We start from the raw sequence: 21,467 nt of genomic DNA on the forward strand, positions 1-21,467 counted from the left end.
AAGTGAAGGAAAGATGGAAGGAAGTCGGCATGCGTTGAGTTCAATGGCCTGTGTGGATTTCCTCTTTTCATCCATTGGTCGTCGTCGTCATTCATGGGGAATGTAGTTTATTTGGTGATATAATTTCTGTTTCTGCCGTATTTAAGCTAAATGTAGTCGGATTTTGAGAATAAAATTTTACATAATTTGTTTCAACGACAATTCAGTCATTTTGTTCAATTTCATTAAATATCTGAGTATGATTTCACAAAACAGTAATTAAAATAAAACTCACGTTCCCACAATGCTACATTGTGTAGCGCAGGCACCGCTCGAGCAGGCAGCCAGGCAACTATGGCATCTTAGAAAATGATCAAACGAAGGACACTGTATGGCGATAAAATTGGGCGTTATTACAACAAAAGCCACATTTTACCACCAAACATCGATTTTTTTGTGTTTAGATGAGGTTGACCCACAGACGCTGGGCAACATTTCTTGACATTAAGTCTTTTGCGAGGCATTTAAGAACGTTTCCTTTGCGACGAAAAGGGAAGCCTTTATTTTTTCCCATCGACAAGAATGTCGCGAAATAACAAGAATCCTCTCATCCAGAAAATAGCAAAACAAGCTTTTATGACTTTTAAAGGGTTGAAATGCTTGGAAAGCGGAGACAGTAAAGTATTTGCAGAGAAACAGGCTAAACTAATCTCTCTAGTTTCCGCGCTCCGAACTAATGATCTTAAGATCGCGCCCCGGAAAAACAAACCGACCTCACGGACATCGGATCTTGAAACTCCCCCTGTCACCTACATGCACATCTGTGAGACAGATGTGTTCAGCATGGGGATATTCCTGCTCAGAACCGGAGCCTCCATACCTCTCCACGACCATCCGGATATGAACGGGATGCTGAAGGTCTGAAATGCTTCAATTTGCCAATTGAATTTTATGTTTTGGTATAATCCCCTACCAGTGGATATCCAAAATACCACTGGTATACAAATGTACGCTGAATTTTACGTGGAGAGTGTTTCACAATTTTAAAAATTGTTATCTTTTTTCATAACATTTGATTGCATTCTACAAGCCCCACTATGGCCAATTTTCTCATCTCATCTAATTCCCTGAACCGCTTTATCCTCACTAGGGTCGCGGGGTGTGCTGGAGCCTATCCCAGCTAACTCCGGGCCAGAAGCAGGGGACACCCTGAATTGGTGGCCAGCCAATCGCAGGGTACAAGGAGACAAACAACCATTCACGCTCACACTCATACCCACGTGGCAATTTAGAGAGTCCAATCAGCCTACCATGCATGTCTTTGGAATGTGGGAGGAAACCAGAGTACCCAGTGAAAACCCACGCAGGCCTGGGGAGAACATGCAAACTCCACACAGGTGGACCGATCTGGATTTGAACCCAGGACCCCAGAGCTGTGAGGCCGACGCGCTAATCACTCGCTCCACCGGGTCACCCGGCCTATTTTCTTCTATTCAAAAATGTGAAATATTATTTGGACCATTGACACAATGATAATTGATATTTTTGAACCAATTTAGGATAAATTATAGTGAGTTCTAAATCTTTTAAACCACATCTGTCAACTTTTGCCTTTTTTATTATGTGATTTGTGTCATAGATTCCATGTATTTGACATTTGACACTGACAACTTGACCTTTGACACAATTTAGGCACAGTCCTCGTACTAGCTGATATGGCAAAGCCTGGTATTAAGCTGTGTTGACAACAAAGTTAAATAATTATATCAGGTAGATAATTGGAAGCAAGAGATGCAGTCAGTTCAATAAAGATTTGAACACCCTGTTATATTGCAAGTACTCCCGCTTAGAAACAATTAAGAGGTCTGAAATTTTCATTGGCGGTGCATTTCCCCTTTGAGAGAGATAAAAGGAAAAATTCAGAAAACACAATGCATGATTTTTTAAAAACGATTTATTTGTGTTATACAGCTGCAAATAAGTATTTGAACACTTGATAAAACAAATATTAATATTTTGTACAGAGCTCAAATGTTTCCTATTGTTTTTCATCAGGTTTGCACACACTGCAGGAGGGATTTTGGCCCACTCTTCCACGCAAATTTTCTCTAGATCAGTCAGGTTTCTTGGCTGTCGCTGAGAAACACAGAGTTTGAGCTTAATCTCAAAATTTTCTATGGGGTTTGGGTCTGAAGACTGGCTAGGCCACGCCAGAACTTTGATATGCTTCTTATGAAGCCACTCATTGGTTTTCCTGGGTGTGTGCTTTGGATCATTGTCATGTTGGAAGACCCAGGCATGACCCATTTTCAATGCTATGACAGAGGGAAGGAGGTTGGTCCCCAAAATTTCAAAAATGCCCCCTGGTCATCCTCTACCTAATACAGTGCAGTCGTTCTGTCCCGTGTGCAGAAAAAAATCCTAAAGCATGATGCTAGAACCCCCATGTTTTACAGTAGGAATGATGTTAGAACCCCCATGTTTTACAGTAGGAATGATGTTCTTGGGATGGAACTCAGCATTTTTCTTCCTCCAAACACCATTAGTGGAATTGTGACCAAAAACTTCTGTTTTGGTCTCATCTGACCACAAAACCTCCCTATGACTCGTCTTTATCATCCAAATTTGTCATTGGCAAAAATATGGACCTTGACTTGTGCTGGTTTAAGCAGGAGAACCTTTTGTACCATGCATGATTTCAAACTATGATGTCTTAGTTTATTTCAAGTCATTGACCAAGTCCTCTCGTGCAGTTCTGGGCTGATTCCAATTTTCTCTCTGGTGTGGTGGAAAGCTCTTTGGTCTTGGCCATGTTACAAGTTTGAGTCTTAGTGATTATATCGGGTGGACATGTGTCTTTATGCAGCTCACGACCTAAAACAGGTGCATCTGATTCAGGATAATATACATGGAATGGGCTTTTAAAGGTGGACTAACAGGTCTTTGAGGGTCAGAAATCTAGCTAATAGACAGGTTTTCAAATGCTTATTTGCAGCTGTATCGCACAAATGAATTGTTAAAAATCATACATTGTAATTTCTGGATTTTTCTCTTTAGATTATCTCTCTCTCAGTGGACATACCATTTTGGAACCCTCCATGATTTCTATGTGGGAGACCTTGCAATATAGCAGGGGGTTTAAATACTTACAGAACTGACTGGGAAATCAAGCAAGACAAAAGTTAATAAACAGGAATCACTATTCTCTTCTATTACCGTATTTATTCGCGTATAAGGCGCCTGCGCGTATAAGCCGCTTGAATAATCTGTATAAGCTGTTGAATTTTACTATTTCTTGTCTATAAGCCACCCCTAATTCAAAATTTTCACCTCCATATTTATGGTTTTAATAGGGTGTAGAAATGTGTTACTTTAAAGGGAAAATCTTAAGAAAACATCACATGTTTTTTCTAAAATACTGTATCAATCAAAAGCATATTATTAAGGTCAAATACGTTAATATGCCTGTTTTTGTAAATTCAAAATATGAAATTATTCAATTTGAAAAAGAAATAAATCTATCTTGATGAGAACCCGATGCTTTTTGATGACGTAAATTACAATTTTCTTACCAGAAGTTTAAGATGTTGTGGCAACCAAATTGCTTCTAATGTTGAAATATCTCTATTTTTTTCGATGGTTCATATGCTGCAATAGTTGTCACTTTCGAACAAGAAATAAAAAGAAAAAAATGTACAATCATTTCCTTTCTGTTGTGATGTGCTGACATGGTAAACGCTACGGTCAGAGCACGCTTAACTACGGTAAGATGGCGGCGCCCTGAGCGAGCAATAGCAGACATAAGTAAGTGTACTCGCGTCTGGCCAGTCTGAGCACGTTTACCTGCGGTAAGATGGCCGTGCCCCGAGCGAACAGTGACGGGAACGTGAGTTTTTTCACGTTTTGTTACGTCTTTGGCAAGACGTTATGGCGAGGTAACGAGGAATTAGGATTTAGGACCCAATCACAGGGACGCAGGTGACGAGGGATGTGGTGCTCAAACCAAAACTAATAACTTAAGCAGGATCTTAGAAAATAACAAATACTTTGAAATCAAGTCACATAACCACACCTGACAAGGGGAGACACGAGAAAGCGTGGAACAGGGATCGAGGTAACGTGGAAACATGGCATGGACAAAGAAAACCAGACAAACCGACGAATGACATAACAATTAGTGGGGTTTAAATAGACTGACATGGGTTGACGAGACAATTAGGAACACCTGGGAAACACACGAGGGAGCAAGCAGGGAATACACCAGAGGCGGAGAAACGACACCTGAACACAATGGGCAATCACTTAGACAGGACAGCAGGGGGGAAAAAGCATAAAACCAACCAATCCTAACACGTTTTATGCAAGATATGGTTTATTTTTTCCTTGAATTATATTCATAGACATCAAAATACATTTTGTTTAGCATTTTATCCGTTTATCTTTTCTTTATTTTGAAATAAATGACCGCATCGGCTGCATTGTCTTGCGTCATGACGTCACGGCGCCATTAGTTGTGACGTCATCATCGTCAACTTGCAGTTTCGTGCATGGCGTGTTTTTATGCGCATATAAGCCGTACCCTAGATTCAATCATCATTTTTTGTCCGGCTTATATGCGAGTAAATACGGTAGGTCCATTAATAAGCAGTGACAAAAATGGTTGGCCTGTTTTGGTTTTAAAATGATCTTCTCTTTCTTTAGGTTCTCTATGGCAAGGTGAATGTCAGTTGCTTTGACAAGCTAGAAAGTGGTCAGAATGTCACTGCTGCCCTTCCTCACTTTGAAACTCCACTGGATCCATTCCAACATGCTTCATTGCGATGTTCCTTGCTCCGATCAGTTACTGAGTACTCGGAGAACAGTGGACCGTGCCTCCTTACGCCGCTACGGGATAATCTGCACCAAATTGATGCTGTAGACGGGCCTGCTGCTTTCCTGGATATCCTTGCACCACCATACGATCCAGATGATGGAAGGGACTGTCATTATTACAAAGTTCTGAAAACTGTGTCAGACCCCGGTATAGCTGTGATGGACAACCAGGAGCTGCAGGAAGAGGCGAGGGGGAAAGAGAAAAACATGTGGCTTTTAGAAATTCCTCAGCCAGAGGACTTCTCTTGTGGAGGAGAGCCTTATCCAGGTCCTGCAGTTTCTATGTGAAACCAATACTACAATGTGTATTGTGATATTAACTCATTTGCAAATCCTATTTCTTCCATGAACATGGAAGTCAAACATCAGGGCCTTGCGTGCTTTTGTTAAAGCTACAAACAAAATAAGTTAAAACAGGGCCACTGACTGTCCGCAGTCAAAATAAGACTGTTTAACAATGGAATGTAACCGTGATTTTCAAAAACACTTTGCATTTAATATATTTTCTTTCTATTTCTGATCTTTTTGCCTTTTATGAATGAATGTAATCTTGAACTACAATTTACTCTGAAAAATCTGAATACAGAGGACTTGTATTTCCAAGTTGAAATACCTGGGACAAAATTAGGAGTTTATTCCCGCCAAACACATCAGAGCATAGTATTTGAGTTCCAATCACAGAAGAATAAGATTTGAAATACTTTTGCAATCCCTAACCACAAATTTTTATCCATATTTATTCCCAGCTAAACAATTTTTTTTGTTCTAATTGAATATATATGGATGTCAACAGTGGGCACAGAAAGACAAATTTTTGAAAATACTATGCACATTTCCTGATGTTTTCGTATAGTTATCTAATAGTTTTACAGATTAGCAGTGTTGCAACAAATACAGACCATCAATTTCTTTATTTACTCTCCTTTGAATTCATTGTAATCAACCAGAAAGTGGATGTTAAAATGTTGAAGTCTCAACCCAGGTTGTTGGCTTTTTTGGCAATCTATTACATGGGATTTTTGCTTTGCTAGTTCCATATATTGGCAAAATAGCTACTAGCCTTCTACCTATACCGTATGTTTCCAAACCACGCAAGATTGGAATGTGGCCTCAATTATTTTCAAGAGTGAAATGTTCCACCCAGTGTTGCCCATATTGATCCCAGCCACAACTAAGGGTGTAACACATCAATATGGTGATGTTTCGTGATCGTTGTAGTTCTACCGGTTATCAATAGGCTCCTGGCAAGAGTTGTTATATCATTTTAAAAAGTATTACTGTCTAATAGGGGAACCAGCCCCCCGAAAAAATTGATCTCCTTGGCAAAATGCTTCTATGGAAACTTCATTGCTGTATTCTTTGGAAATTAGTGCAGTGTTCTAACACTAGGGTCCAATGACTCACTAGTCATTACGCATGTGTATATCGTCAATACATCCCAATTACTCAATACTATGTATTAACTTTAGCTTCCCAACAGTGTAAACACCTCATCTGACATTACACTTTGATCCAAAGCTTGTGAGTGTATTTCAGGTCACTACAGAGAGTGAATAAATCCAATTGATCCTCATTTTAAAATAACGAACACAAACCCACACCGACAATTTTTTTACACTTCACGTAAAAAAACAAAACAAAGGACAATTTGTCTGGGGACAGCCTTTAAAGTTAAAAGAAAGCACATTTTAAAGCAATTTGACAATTGAATTAATTATTTGACTTACACAGCCACGGTGTAGAGCAGGGGTGGCCAAGTCTGGTCCTCGAGAGCCCTATCCGGTCTGTTTTCCATATCTCCCTCCACCAACACACCTGAATCAAATACCGTATTTTCACACCTATAGGGCGCACTTAAAAGTCTAAAATTTTCTCTAAAATGGTCGATGTGCCCAATCGGTCAGTGCGTTTTGTCTGTGCACTAAACTCAATTTTTGAATGGCCCTGACTGGTTTTATTTCTTGCCGGCACGCTAATTATTGCGATCAACCCAGCGGACGTTCACCCTAAAAATTGCCTCCCCGCACATTCCAAGCATTACGGTAAATCCATTCAAAACATCCCAGGGGAGTGGCAAGGCATTTGACTTCCGTGTTCTTGCAGCGCTTTTAACCCTAAAAACACTCTCAATACTTAAAGAAACAGCATATCAGAGCTATACAGAGGAAATGCCTGGCGTGAATGACAACACAATGCGGATGTGAACGCTTGGAAAATGGACTGAAGCCATGGATCGAACACAATTTAACAGCTTTGCTAACAGATTGCTAACAAATTGCTAAAGGATCGCTAACGGAGGGCCAACATTGTAGTTCGGGCAGGCAGCGTCGCACGAGTTACGAGACGATTTGGAATGAATTGTCGACGCCGATATAACAGCGAGCAAAATCAAAGGCTTGTAAGCGATGCCTGTCGCGAGTTACAATGGATCGTGGATGACTGGGCTAAAGTGTCGGCCAGCACTGTTCGAGCTTTCACCAAAGCTGGAATCAAGTTCCCGGAATACACAACTCTGACTGACAGTGGAGCCTTGCATGTTAAACGCCAAACTCTATATATTAGAGTGTACCTTTGACCTCAATAAAGCATTATCAAACTTAGTTTTAGTCGTGCTGTCTTTAACAAAACATGCTACTGCCAAGCCTAACATACGCTAGCAGCTAGCATAACATACACTAGCAGATAGCATAACATATGTTAGCGGCTCGCATAACATAGGTACGCTAGTGACCAGCATAACATACGCTGGCCTACTCCCAAATGAGACTGCCCTATCACACGGTGCGTTTTATAGGTGTGAAAATATGGTAATCTGGATCGGTATCAAGCTTCTGGACAGCTTCCTGATGTGTTGATCATTTGATTTAGGTGTGGTAGAGGAGAGATATATGGAAAACAGACTGGATAGGGGCTCTCGAGGACCGGACTTGGCCACCCCTGGTGTAGAGGTTCACTCGCCTGATTTCGGAGGGGGCAGGCGCAGAGCAGGCTCGATTCCAGCTGGTGGCGGTATGATTTTTGTGCCAATGTCTAGGGTGGAGAAATCCCTTCGGGGTAGGCTCCAGCAACCCTTATGAGGATCCACGGTGTGGAGGATGAATGAATATTTGACATACCTCGAGAGTGAACTGGTGCCACTGGTGGTGTTTTTACCACACGTTCGAGAAAACTGGTCTACAAAATTTAGGAAAATATCTTGTTCAGAGATCAATATGGCTAAATTGTACTTGTTCTGGTGACATGGGTTCGAAAATAACATTTATTGCCTTTGGCTAAAGTATTCAACATATTTAATGTTAATGTTTGATTACACAAAAAGACTGCAAACGCGCTGCCTGCTTTACAGCATACATCACTTCCGTCTTTTACGATTGTCTCACTTTTATCTTGTTTAGCCGCATTTACATTCATTGCTTCATCTCTATTCATCCTTCACTCACTCACTGGAAACACGTGTAGTTCTTTCCAAATGCAAGAGACTTGACGACTCTTTCACTGGTCCCCATGGCATACACATTCCTTCGTTACGGAACACTACTGCTTTTGTCCACTGGTGGCGTCGACATCACTGAAAACCGAATTTTAATTAGCATTCCTTAACATTTCTGCCAGATCCTGTTACAGTGCCTCAACTTTTTAACCTTTCGTCACATTTCAGGCTTCAAATATAAAGATATAAAATTATTATATTTTTGGAAAGGATCAACACCATGTGGGATACAATTGTGAAGTGGAAAGAAATCTATTGGATATTTTAGACTTATTTAACGAATAAAAACTGAAGAGTAATATTATTCGGCCCCTTCTCCTGGACCCTGAATCTCCTCAGGGGTACCGTATTTACTCGCATATAAGCCGCCCGCGTGTATAAGCCGCACCCTGAAAGTTGCCTTGAAATTTTTGAGTGTTACAATTTCTCGCGTATAAGCCGCCCCCCTAATTCCCAATTTGCACCTCCATATTCATGGTTTTAATAGGGAGTACAAATGTGTTACTTTGAAGGGAAAATCTTAAGAAAAATCATCTTAAGTGGTAATTCTGAGATACTGTAAGAATCAAAAGCACATTTTTGGGTCAATATCATAGGGAAGTTAAGATGCCTGTCTTTGTAAATGCAAAATATCAAAATTTTCAATTTGATGAAAGAAATAAGTCTACCTTGATGAGAACCTGATGCTTTCTAATTACAGAAATTACAATTTTCTTACCAGAAGTTTAAGGTGTTGTGGCAGCCATATTGCTTCTTATGTCAAAATATCTAAATTCTTTCGATGGTTCATATTACTCCAATAGTTGTCACTTTTAAACTATAAATAAAAGGGAAAAAATGAAGGTGGAATTTTGTTTTATTTCAAAATCAAGGCTACTCGCGTCTGGCGAAAAAAATGTAGACGGCAGCGCCCTCCTCACTAAGATGGCTGCGTCCTGACCTCCCTAAGATGGCTGTGCCCCAACCTCGCTAAGATGGCTCCGCCCCGACCTCACTAAGATAGGCGTGCCCCGAGCGAGCAATGACGGGAACATTTTGTGATTTATGCGTTTTTTTTCTCATGAATTTCCCTCATAGACGTCAAAATAAATTTTGTTTAGCGTGTTATCTGTTTATCTTCTTTATCTTGGAATAACTGATCGTATCGGCATTTGCTTGCATCGTGACTCACGGCGCACGCATGGGCGTCATTTTGAAGTGACATCATCGTGTCACGGTGCTGTCAAATTGCAGTTTTTTGCAAGTCGTGTTTTTATGCGCATAAAAGCCGTACCCTCGATTCAGTCCTTTTTTTGTCCGACAAAAGCGGCTTGTATGCGAGTAAATACGGTAATTACCCTTTATGGGAGAGTGCCCAGAAGAAAGCCATTTCTCAAAGATAACCATTAAAAATCTTGTTTAAAGTTTGCTACTAGCCGCCTGGAAGAAACACCAAATATTTAGAAGAAGATGCTCCGGACAGATGAAACCAAAATCGACCTTTTCGGCCACAAGGCAAAATGATATGTATGGCGTAAAAGCAACAGAGCTCATCACTCAGCGTCCCAAACCCACTAGAGGTAAGATCTTAAGCACCAGCCCGAGCCCAAACCGACCCGACCCAAAATCTGGGTTTGGGTCAGGCCTAAAATGTCAATCATTAGTTTGGGTTCAGGTCGGGTCAAGCCAGGCTTCTCTCTTGCTGACTTTTTTTAAAAATAAATAAATGTTTATAAAAAATGTATACTAAAACGATGTGTGGATACTAAATTAAGGAATACTTTTCATAAAATAAATAATTTGGATAACACAGAAGGTGTTGTAATGTAATTACTATTTAACTACTAAACAGGAGCCGCAGAGCTAGAGCATGCTCTGAGCACATGAACTCCGCCCTCTTAATGATCTTCACCTCTGCAAGTCCGCATCTTGACCTGGTATCCCCAATATGAAGGAGCAAGGAGTTAAGCCACAATATCCCCGAGGACATCTCGAGACCACCGAGATCTCCATGGATAGTAATAATATCTTAGATTAGGCAATATTTTAGTATTTACCTTAACAGGATGTGACTTATATTTTTATATTACTTATTTGGATTGGATTGGATTGGATAACTTTATTCATCCCGTATTCGGGAAATTTCATTGTGACAGTAGCAAGAAAAAGCATAAGTTAGACAGTACAGTCGCAAAGGCTGCAGAAAAACAAAGCAAAAGCACAAAGTACAAAGAAAATCAAAGTCAATGGGATCATTAAGAATCACCAAATCATTAAGACAGAAAAGCAGCCAAAAAATTATGTATTATAAGTTTGTGGTCTTTTGCTGGGAGAGCGCACTTTGTGGAGTAGCACCACCAATTTCGTCATACGCAGCTGTGTAGGATTGGATTGGATAACTTTATTCATCCCGTATTCGGGAAATTTCATTGGCACAGTAGCAAGAGGGTGAGAATGCAGATATAGGAAAGGCATTTTAGACATAAATAGATGGCTAATAAGTACGTTTTATATATATATACACATTATATATATATACATTATATATATATATATATATATATATATATATATATATATATATACATGTACATCTCCGTGCTCCCGAGACAATAGGCTTTTTTGATGATTCGATGATGATGATGATGATGATGATGAAGCCTATGTCTGAACAGTTAAGGATAAACTAAAGATAGGAGAACTGAAAAGACAGAGGTGTACAAAAACGTCAAATTGATTGTCGAAAATGCTACAGAAACTTGCGTTGGGTTCACTACAGCTGTTTTAATATAAAATATTTAAATGTTCATACAGTCTTGTTTTACTTTTATTTCGTCACAAAGGGCAAATTTAATTTATTATCATTAATCATGGATCAAAGCATGGATTCGTGTCCAACAGATCCTGCCTCACCAACTTGCTGATGATGGAGGAATGGGTCACTCAATTAATGGACGATCGACAAATTGCCGACCTGGTCTTCCTGGACTTCGCCAAGGCGTTTGACTCGGTCAACCATCGCTTGCTACTCCGCAAGTTGGAAGCGTATGCGATTCACCCAGCGGTCGTGAGGTGGATTGATGCGTTTTTGGCTGGCCGCACCTTTCAGGTACAAGTCAACGGCATACTTTCAGAGACTCAAAACGCCCCCAGCGGTGTCCCCCAAGGCTCCGTTCTTGGACCACTGCTGTTCGTGGTGTTTGTAAACGACCTGCCAGAGCACATCTCCCAGCGGGTTCTCCTCTTCGCCGATGATGTGAAGCTCGTTGCTCCCCGGAGCGACTACGAGGACCTGCGTAGGTGCCTTCATCATGTGTGGAGTTGGTCGAACCTGTGGGACCTGCGGCTCAATATCACGAAATGCAGTCATCTGGCTATTGGGGCTCCTCCTGATTCACCTCTTGACTTTGAACCGGGACGCCTGGAACTGGAACGAACTCAACGGTGCAAAGATCTGGGCATCATTGTCGACGACACGTTCAAACCAACGGCCCAATGCATCCAAGCAGCCAACAAAGCTCGCGGAGTTCTGTTCCTAATGTTCCGGTCCTTTGCCGTCATCACAGCAGACATCTTCCTTCCATTGTATGTTTCCCTGGTGAGGCCCATTCTCGAGTATGGGATCCAAGCCGCATCACCGTACCTCGCCAAGGACATCCAGCATCTGGAGCGGGTCCAGAGGCTTGCAACGAGGATGGTCCGCGGCCTCAGGTTATTGTCCTACGAGGAAAGATGCCAGCGACTCAACCTGCCGACCCTTGAGGCTAGGCGTCTGCGAGGGGACCTGATACTGGCCTATAACATCCTCCACGGCATCTACAGCGTGCCCCGCGACCTCTTCTTCACGCCCGCACCTGATCGTGGTCTGAGGGGTCATCCGTGGAAGCTGTACCCTCGCGGGTTCCGGTTGAATCGGCGGAAGGCTGCTTTTTCAGTGCGCATCGCCGGTCCTTGGAACCGGCTTCCGCAGGGTGTGGTCGAGAAGCCGACGGTCGCCCAGTTCAAGCGGGCTCTGGATGGCTTTTTGGCCGTGAACCAGTGACTTCACCGCGTTTGTTGCACATTTCTTGTGTCTTGTTACATGGCCCTTAGCCTAGTGCTTTTTCTTGCCAAATAAATTGAATTGAATTGAATTGAATTGAATCACCCCTCCTCATCCCGAGTCCTCACAAATAAAATATGAAATTTCAAGTTTTCTTCGGGCTCGGCCCTGCAAATCAAGTTAATTGTTCAGGCTCAGGCCGGGTTGGGCTTTAATACCCGCGGGTCAGGTTGGGTCGGGCTGGATTTTTTAGGCCTGATTTTAGCTCTAATCCCCTCTGAAAAACATGGTGGAGGCAGCCTCATTGTTTGGGCCTGCTTTTCTTCAGCAGATTCGATTTGATTCGATCTTTATTTCATCCCATATTCGGGAAATTCCCTTGGTTACAGTAGCAAGACAGTAGCAAGCACAGACACAGGAGACATTGTAGACCTAGGTAAAAAACTGGAGCCATACACAGGAAGTCCACAAGGTGGGGACGTTCTGCAGACTGAGACTGAGGTTTAATATGCATAATCACTGTTATCTCAGTTATCTAAATAAAACAGAACAGAAAAAAAATGAGAATTGAGCACACTCGAGAAAAACACACAAACCACTGCATTAGAAGTCCGTGATGACACATGGCGGCCCTATAATAATAAGTAAATCATTTTTGAAATAGAAAGTTTAAGGTTTGTTCTTGATTCTAAAAAAGGTCACAAAAGTTCACTTTCAGATCATAGATTTTTCGATTTTCAAAATTATTTTACTTTCAATTATTTAAAAAAAACGTAAGGCCATGTTTGGGCGTGGGATTGCGTGGCTTTGGCAGAGAGCCGTGTGGGTTTGTAAAAGATGAAAGCCTAAGATAACATGCCCAAGTGATGGTGTCTTAAGGAAATTTGGGTAATCGCGACCCATGCCTTGTTATTTGGGTACACATGCTACGGCCGCTAGCAAACATGCTAAACATCTAACACATACATTACTACATACTGCAGTTTCGCCCAAAAAACAACCAAGCTCATTAGCCACACACCATTTGTCACTTGGTCAAAACAGTCATGAGGAAAATATTCAGATTAAAACAACAGAATAGGCTACATAGTGCTTGCCCCACTTCCCTCTATGCGTTTAATTCACTTAGTTCGCCACTCTGTCGGACAGAAAAAAATATAGCAGTTTTTGTGTTCCAGTAGCCGACACAACACATTAACTGTTTTCCGATAAAATGATTAAATTTACTGGAAAATACAACTAAAAGCTATCCGCCAAAGTATAATAAAACTAAGCAGAAGCGTGCAGAGTGCACGACTATAATTTTCTGGCCATCAGCAAAATGGGATTAATTTTTTTTGCGCTTTTTTGGGTCATTTTACAGAAAAGAAGGTAAAGTAACTAGGCCAAATCCACTCTGTCGAATTCAGTACAGTAACCCCCCCAAACACACGTGATTGGGGGGCCTTTAAGTGAACGGGGCCATCTAGTGGTGACTTTGAGAAGTGCAACAAAATATAGGCTGGACTCAAGATCCTTGTGTGGGCCGGAAATATTTTTACCAATTTCGTTATACGCAGCTGTGTATGATGACAATAAAGGCTTTTGATTTGATTGTTTTGATATTGCCAACACTTTGGCTGGGTGCAAGCTATAGTTTGGACACCAAGCATTTGCACGTATTGCCACAACCACAGCAATAAGTTGCTCTCTGGCTTTCCCATTTCCAATCTTAAAAGCTTGCAATTAGTCCAGCAAGACTACGGTTTCATACTTTTCTACCATGTTGACCTGCTAAAATGTTGTTTAATTTTATTTCCCTCCCAAACTCCTGGTTCTTCACTTAGTCACCAGTGATATAGAATTGCTTCCAACAGAAATGAGAGTTGTTACCGAAATAGAAACTTTTACATTTCACCTTTAAATCTACCTGATTTTTACTCACTGGCATTTGGTAGAAGCTAAAATACAAGTAGGCTGCTTTTCTCCCTTCCTTGATGGGCATTGTATGAGAACATGCTCTCAATGTCTTTACCAAGTAAAATTTTGAAATTATAAAAGGTTTACACCTTTAGGATTATCTACTAACTAATCTGTCATTTTCCCCAAAATAAAACCCTCCTGCAATATAGTGCTCAAAGTACATATTTAAATGTTCATAAACAAAATATTGGAACACCTTTGTTTATGTCCCCCAGTTTCTTTTTAATATATCTGAAATGCTGTTTAATAGTTTGGAGAAATACAATGGTGACAACAAATACAGCTCGTAAGAGTTTAATTAAGTGTTCATATGTACCAGCATGCTCCATGGTTTTGTAAGGAAAAGGAAAATTCCATCAATACATAACATTTTAAGAGGATAAAACTGTGCTTTTATAAATTTTGTGTTTTTCATACTGTTTGTTCTGAATGTGACAACACCTTTAGTATCAGGCATTACAATGAACAAAAAACTGCAAAAATCATATTGGACTAATAATTTTCTTCATTACACATTAGATTTAAACGATCTTTTCCTTACTTTTGTTCATCGGTTCCTACGTAAAAAATATGTGCTACCGGTGACCGCATTCAAACTTCTGTTCCACAGTATGATTCCTTACTATCTCTCAAAATAATAAAATTCTGAAAAGCCTTATCATGTGACCTCATAATGCAGTGTTTTAGAAAATCAACCAAAGGAACCAATAATCATCATGCAATTAAAAAAGACGTAATACTTGTTTAAATTAAAATGGGATAATTTAAAAAGGGACTTTTGTACAAATAAACAATATACGCTTTCACTGAAAAAACTGGTGTGATTCACTTGGTACAATTCTCGTAACAATTTGCACTTTATTTTCTCAAGTAAATTTTATTACTGCAATATTAAGTTCATTTCCACTTTCACCTAAAGTATACTTGGCACTCACTGTCACTTGTTTGCAAATGTATGTCAAATTAAAGATATCAAGTCAAATCAATTGTTGCATTTCCAGCAGCCGTGCTTTAAGCTACGTGAAAACATGATGTAAACCCAAAATTGCAGTAACAATTGCTCTCATAAAACAAATAGTAGGTTTTTACAGATAAAAAAAAATCTACATTAAATGGGTTGTATTAAATTGGAATGAATCTCTTTTTTCTTTTATTTCTTATTTTTATTTCCCTGTTTCAATATATTTCACCAAATTGCATAATTCACTTTTAATTTGTACACTTTGCATAACTTTGTTTTGGCCTTTCAATTTTTTTGTGTCTAGATTTAGGCTCAACTTGTTTGCCTCTACTAGAACAATGATTTAAAACAAAACACCTGAAAAAAGACTCACTCCAGGAGTTAAAAGAAAATCGGTTTCATTTAAACATTTTACACCGAGACGATAGTTTGGCTCCATGAAACGACAAACGCTTTGCATAAAAGGTCACGAGTGGGTGAGGATATTGAGTCACAAATACCATACATGGCACAACGTGGGATTTACCACATCTTATTTCCAACATCATTATTAGACTTTCTCTCATACACGCAAAAGACTTTCCATTCTTACCACTTTCAGAGGAGAGGTGGGGGATTCATTACATCTTCTATGAGTTTATATGAGCCATCATGTGTTTTGCACCCACGCAATAAATCCCACAGCAAAAATGTAAGCATTTTTTTACAGTACACTATCATTTTGCTAGTTGTGACACATGGTACAAGGTAGTCTATTTAATACTGACACAAAATTAATTGAGTACAAAAATAGAATCTTCCAATTTTACATAAGAACAAATATACATTGTATATTTGAAGTGGAATCAGACTATACAACAAGGCACAAACGTGAAAATATGTGTTATTCACAGTTTGAATAACTTTGACCATTTACTTTCACAATATTATTGCTGTTATTCATTCATTTTTCTCTTTATATTTTCCTTTTGTGTTCAACTCTCTGTAATAAAGGCTATTGTATGTTCAGTAGTTCGGCGCAATTATATTCAGTAGTCAGTACAACACGATAAACCTATTAACCCTTTCAGGGACAGTGGTCACTACGGTGGACATCTATTCAAAAGTTATCAAATACTTAACACATTTCCTGCCTGCCCAGGTCATAGAGTATGTGTAGTGACAGTTGGTGAAAGAGGGATCGTGAAAACAGCTATTGATGGCAATTGACGTCCAATCCGTTTCAATATTCAATATATATTAAATTTTAAAAGGCTGGAAGCAATCATTTAATCACTTCCAGCCCATCCCAGTTGAAATGGATTGACGTCTATTGCCTTCAATGGTGGCCAGTTAAGTTAAGTTATGAAGTCACAAGAGATTAAAAAATAATAATAAAAATAGCAATAATAATAATAATAACATTAATAACAACAATAATAATAATAATAAAGTTCTCAGAGCAAAATACACACGGGCCAAACATATTTGAACTTTAAGTATTTCGTCTTTTTGCGAAATGTTGAAGTTTTGAATAAAAATACATTAAAAAAACGTGTATTACTTAATGATAGAAGATAGAATAACCCCAACACTTAAAATAAAAATTATCTATTAACCTTTTTTAGTTTTTATATTTATTACTAATTGATCATCCCCGGTTATTTCATTCTTTTTTATTTAAAATTGTTTATATGTATTTATTATTGCTCGTGGCCAAATATTTGTAGGCAGCAGTGTGGCCGCAATATAGTGTCCCGTTGACCGTCATTTCTGCAAATTTGAGTTCTCTGTCCTATAAGAATTTATTCCAAACATTTAAGAAAAAATAATAATAATTTGTGCATGATAGGGTTTCTTAACAATACTTTGGTTTAACGCCGCGTTGAGCGCAAATATGTCCCACCTTGGGACTCATCCCATCCCGATGTTTGCGCAGATGCTTCCAGTGCGCTCTAACGCGGAGCTAACGGATGAAGACGAGGACGAAGTAGAGACAGTGGAGGACTTCCTCTCCTTTTGTCTAAGGTGGATTTTCGTATGTCTCTTCCTTTCGTCACTTCTGGCGAATTTGCGTCCACAGAAGTCGCAAGCAAACGGCTTCTCTCCCGTGTGCGTGCGTATGTGAGTCGTAAGGTGGTCGCTGCGGCTGAAGTTGCGCATGCATATCCTGCATTGGAAGGGTTTATGTCCCGTGTGGATGCGAATATGTCTGGTGAGCTCGTCGGAACGGGAGAAACGACGGTCGCAGCCCTCCGCCGGGCACGGATACGGACGTTCGTGGATCGGCGTCTTGCTTGGTCTGTTGGGGTATTTTCTGGGGCGCAGGATCGGCCTCAGAGGGAGGTTTTGGGTGCTGTATGCGGAGGGAAGTCTCGCCGGGCCTCCTCCCTCAGAGCTCGGACCACCGAGCGTGTAATTTCGGATAGTGTTCAGTGGAGTCAAAGGTGGAGGAGGGACGCGGAATGTATCAAGGGAACAGGGGCCAAACGGCTTCCGATCTGGGATGCTTGGAGCGTGCAGGTCTCGCTGACAAGCCGGTTGGAAGAAGCCAGGATACTCGGGGATCATTGGGAAAAGTCCCGGCACGTCTTGGCCGCTGTGCTGCTTGGGGGATGAGTACGAGGGTGGCGGGTACGAGGCAATGTGGCAGGTGGAAGTGGGAAGAAATACTGACGGATCCTGGTAGACCTCCCCGCAGGCTGCAGATGAGTACGGCGGAGGAGGGGAGTATAGCTGATGGTGGTCTGACTCAATTTGGTTCTGATGCGATGCGGCCATGGTGCAACTCAAATTTCGGTTTGGAAAGTGACTGGGAGAAGCAGAAGGTGCCGGCGAGGAAGATGACGTGGTTTGAGGAGGGGGGTGAGGAGGATGGGCAACGTTGAAGATGCCCGAGACGATGTTAATGACTCCTTCGGGGTTCCAGTTTGCGGGATACTGGGAGTCGATGGAGAACTTCCCCATGTAGGTGAAGGTCTGGTTGAAATGGGAAGAAGGCTGGGAGAAACCGCCGGAGTAAGAAAGGTCGAGAGAGCGCCTCTCTGCGCTCATCTCTGCGCTCATTAAGGGATCTGCGGGAAAAAATATTATAGATCATTAGTGAAATTTACAGATGATACACTGTAATTACAAACAGTTGACCTGGATGTCACCTGTTCTAAGTTTCGAGCTATGTTAAATCCCAAGCCACTTTAATTGAATACTAGGGCTGAATATCTAATAGCTAATTTGTGTGTAAAAAATCGAATCCCCGTAGTGTCACTGAAATATTGTGTAATCTCTTTTAGATCATATTTTTAACACCGGTTTTCAGCAAAGTTTCTGGTGCGTAATGCTATTCATGCAATACACTTGTACTTTATTTAATTAGGTATAATGTCATGGTACATTTTCCTCATTTAAATTGATCAGTGTTACACGGTATATTTTTCCAAGTAAAGTCTCACCTGCAGCCGCGTTGATCTGCTCGTAATGTGGCCCCAAGTCCGAGTTGCAGGGAAAAATAGCAACCGACGTGGGCAAACTGGTGGGGATATCATCTACGGAATACACGTTGTCGAACCCCCCGAGGGAAATCGGCACCTTCTCCAGCGTTTTAGTCGTCATCCCGTCAAAAATGGAATCCCCACGAATACTTTACGCTCTTTCACATACCCTATGATAGATACGAAATTTTAAAGTAATTGCGCTGCATGCCTGTTAATAGGAAAGAATAACAGATGAGAGCTCCATAGTTCGTTCGCTCTGCCGTTTGAAGTTTTAACAACTGCTTTTATTTCTCGGGAGCAGCGGGCCGTGGGACTCTGCGGCACATGAGGGAACCCTTTTCATTGTCGTCGAACGTCATTAACCAAATATGGTGTGGGTGGGGGGCGGAGCCACATGCTGATTGGCAGGGAGCGCCATGACGATAGAAAGTAGGAACATGACAGTTGATGTGAAAGCCAATTTGTATTTATTATTATTTATTTATGTACGTTTTCCTCTGTTGAATTTATGCAGTATGTTTTTTATTGAAATAATTTGTGTACAGTAATGCCTTGACATACGAGTGTCCCAACATACAAGAAATTCGGGATATGAGGAAAATTCCGAGCAGATTTTTGCCTTGACAATTACGAGACAATTTTGAGATACGAGCATACGAGATTTAAGTGTGTATCGTAATCTAAATTCATTTAAGTTAAATTAAAAAATTATGTTATTGTTTCTCTCTCTCGCTCTCTCTCGCTCTCTCTTGCTCTCTCTCACTCTCTCTCGCTCTCACTCTCTCTCTTGCTCTCTCGCCCTGTTGCTCTCTCTTGCGCTTTCTCTCTTGCTCTCTCGCTCTCTCGCACTCTCTCACTCACAGTTATCTGCCATTGACCACGATATACGTTTAATCAATTATTACTCGGAGGGCTCGCTGCAAGATCAATATAAATTTATTCTTTATTTCTAACTACCACAACACAAACTCTGTGAGTATTATACATACTGTACCTGCATTGGCAGTGATTAAGTTAATTACGGGGCACATAATGGGGTTCAAAACCATTCCTATTCACTTCACATTCTCATTGGCACAAATGCCCGCTGTCTTCACAACAGTGTACTTCACTCAGGTCAGGTAATGACCTATCCTCAAAAGGAGCGTGCACTCCACTGAGTTTCCTGTTTGCTTTGCACCCTGAGAACATCATTGTGAAATTTGTGGATGACACAACAGTGGTGGGGATGAACACAGGGGGGAACAAAATGACCTACAGAGATAAGGTCCTTAGACTCAGCGAGTGGTGCGCTCTCAGCATCTTGGTGCTGAACATTTCCAAAACCAGGGGACTAATCCTGGACATCCAACGGAACAAAGCTACTCCTGTTCCCCTGTACATCAATGGCAAATGTGGAGTCTTTCAAATTCCTGGTGGTCCATATCTCTGCTGACCTCTCTTGGGCAGTAAACACCACAGCACTCGTCAAGAAGGTGCAGCAGAGGCTACATCACCTGAGAGTACTCAGGAAGGAGCAACTCAACACCAACCTGCAGAGGGTGATCAACACAGCCCAAAAGATCCTCACCTGCCCCTTGCCTCCCCATCTACAAATCCCACCTCTTCAACCTGCTGCATTCTTTCATTCATCTTCTGAACCGCTTTATCCTCACTAGGGTCGTGGGGTGCTGGAGCCCATCCCAGCTGATTTCGGGCCAGTGGCGGGGGACACCCTGTATCGGTGGCAAGCCAATCGCAGGGCACAACCAGACAGACAGCCATTCACACTCATCCATACCTAGGGGCAATTTAAAGTGTCCAATCAGCCTAAAAAAAATCCCACTCAGGCCAGGGGAGAACATACAAACTCCACACAGGTGGACCGTCCTAGATTTGAACCCAGGACCCTAGAGCTGTAGGGCCGACATGCTAACCACTCAACCCGCCGGGCCGCCTATATCAGTTTTAGCACTGCAAACCTTTATCTTGCACTTTGATACTTGCAATAAAATGCCGTAGCTACCTCACGTGCTGCTAACCACTTTAGGCTCTTCCTTATTTTTCTTCTTTTACCTCACTTATTTTTTATTGTATATAAATCTTTTTATGACTATTTATGTATGCACTTCATGGTGAAGATTTAAATGTCATTGTACTTGTATAATGACAATACAGTAATACCTTGACATAAGAGTCTCCCAACATACGAGAAATTTGAGATACCAGGAAAATTCAGAGCAAATTTTTGCCTTGACATACGAGACAAATTTGAGATTCGAGCATACGAGATGGTTCCCGATGCGGCCGTCCAGGGTGCTTATGAGAACAGCATTACTCTGTCTTTCTTGCCGCATCTCCCTCGCGTAAAGATATCTAGGAGCATTGGGCAGAATTTATTTTAAGTGTGTGTATAGTAATCTAAATTAATTTGATTTAATTTTAAAGTTCACGTTATATTATGAGCGAGTTGCCGTCCGTCAAGTCCGTGTGCGGTCGTTTGGTCGCCAGTCTTTTGGTCGCCGTCTTTTGGTCACCGGACTTTTGGTCGCCGTCTTTTGGTCGCCCAGACCCAAACAACGGGCGACCAAAAGACCGGCGACAAAACAAGGTAAAACAACACGGTCTACGCATCAATAAAAGCCAACAATGGCCCTGAGCAGTTTCACTGAGCGGACGTGTGAGTGTATAAGAGTTTGTATGTACATGAGTTGTCCCCTTAGAAAGGAACGT

General features: G+C 41.1%; 2 protein-coding genes across 2 annotated transcripts; one reads left to right on the plus strand and one right to left on the minus strand.

Annotated features, from left to right (window-relative positions):
• Positions 1-268: 268 nt before the first annotated feature.
• LOC144092678 (2-aminoethanethiol dioxygenase-like) lies at positions 269-5,828 on the plus strand. The gene is made up of 2 exons (XM_077625687.1): positions 269-897; positions 4,681-5,828. The coding sequence occupies exons 1-2, from the start codon at positions 562-564 to the stop codon at positions 5,137-5,139; spliced, it is 795 nt and encodes a 264-aa protein (XP_077481813.1). The 5' UTR covers positions 269-561; the 3' UTR covers positions 5,140-5,828.
• An 8,896-nt stretch (positions 5,829-14,724) lies between these two features.
• On the minus strand, positions 14,725-18,873 carry egr2b (early growth response 2b). Its single transcript, XM_077625820.1, has 2 exons — positions 18,714-18,873; positions 14,725-18,338 (listed from the first exon to the last, which is right to left on the minus strand). The coding sequence occupies exons 1-2, from the start codon at positions 18,871-18,873 to the stop codon at positions 17,179-17,181; spliced, it is 1,320 nt and encodes a 439-aa protein (XP_077481946.1). The 3' UTR covers positions 14,725-17,178.
• Positions 18,874-21,467: the final 2,594 nt, after the last annotated feature.

The sequence above is a fragment of the Stigmatopora argus genome, chromosome 18 (genome assembly GCF_051989625.1).
Source record: "Stigmatopora argus isolate UIUO_Sarg chromosome 18, RoL_Sarg_1.0, whole genome shotgun sequence".
NCBI classification, from domain to species: Eukaryota; Metazoa; Chordata; class Actinopteri; order Syngnathiformes; family Syngnathidae; genus Stigmatopora; species Stigmatopora argus.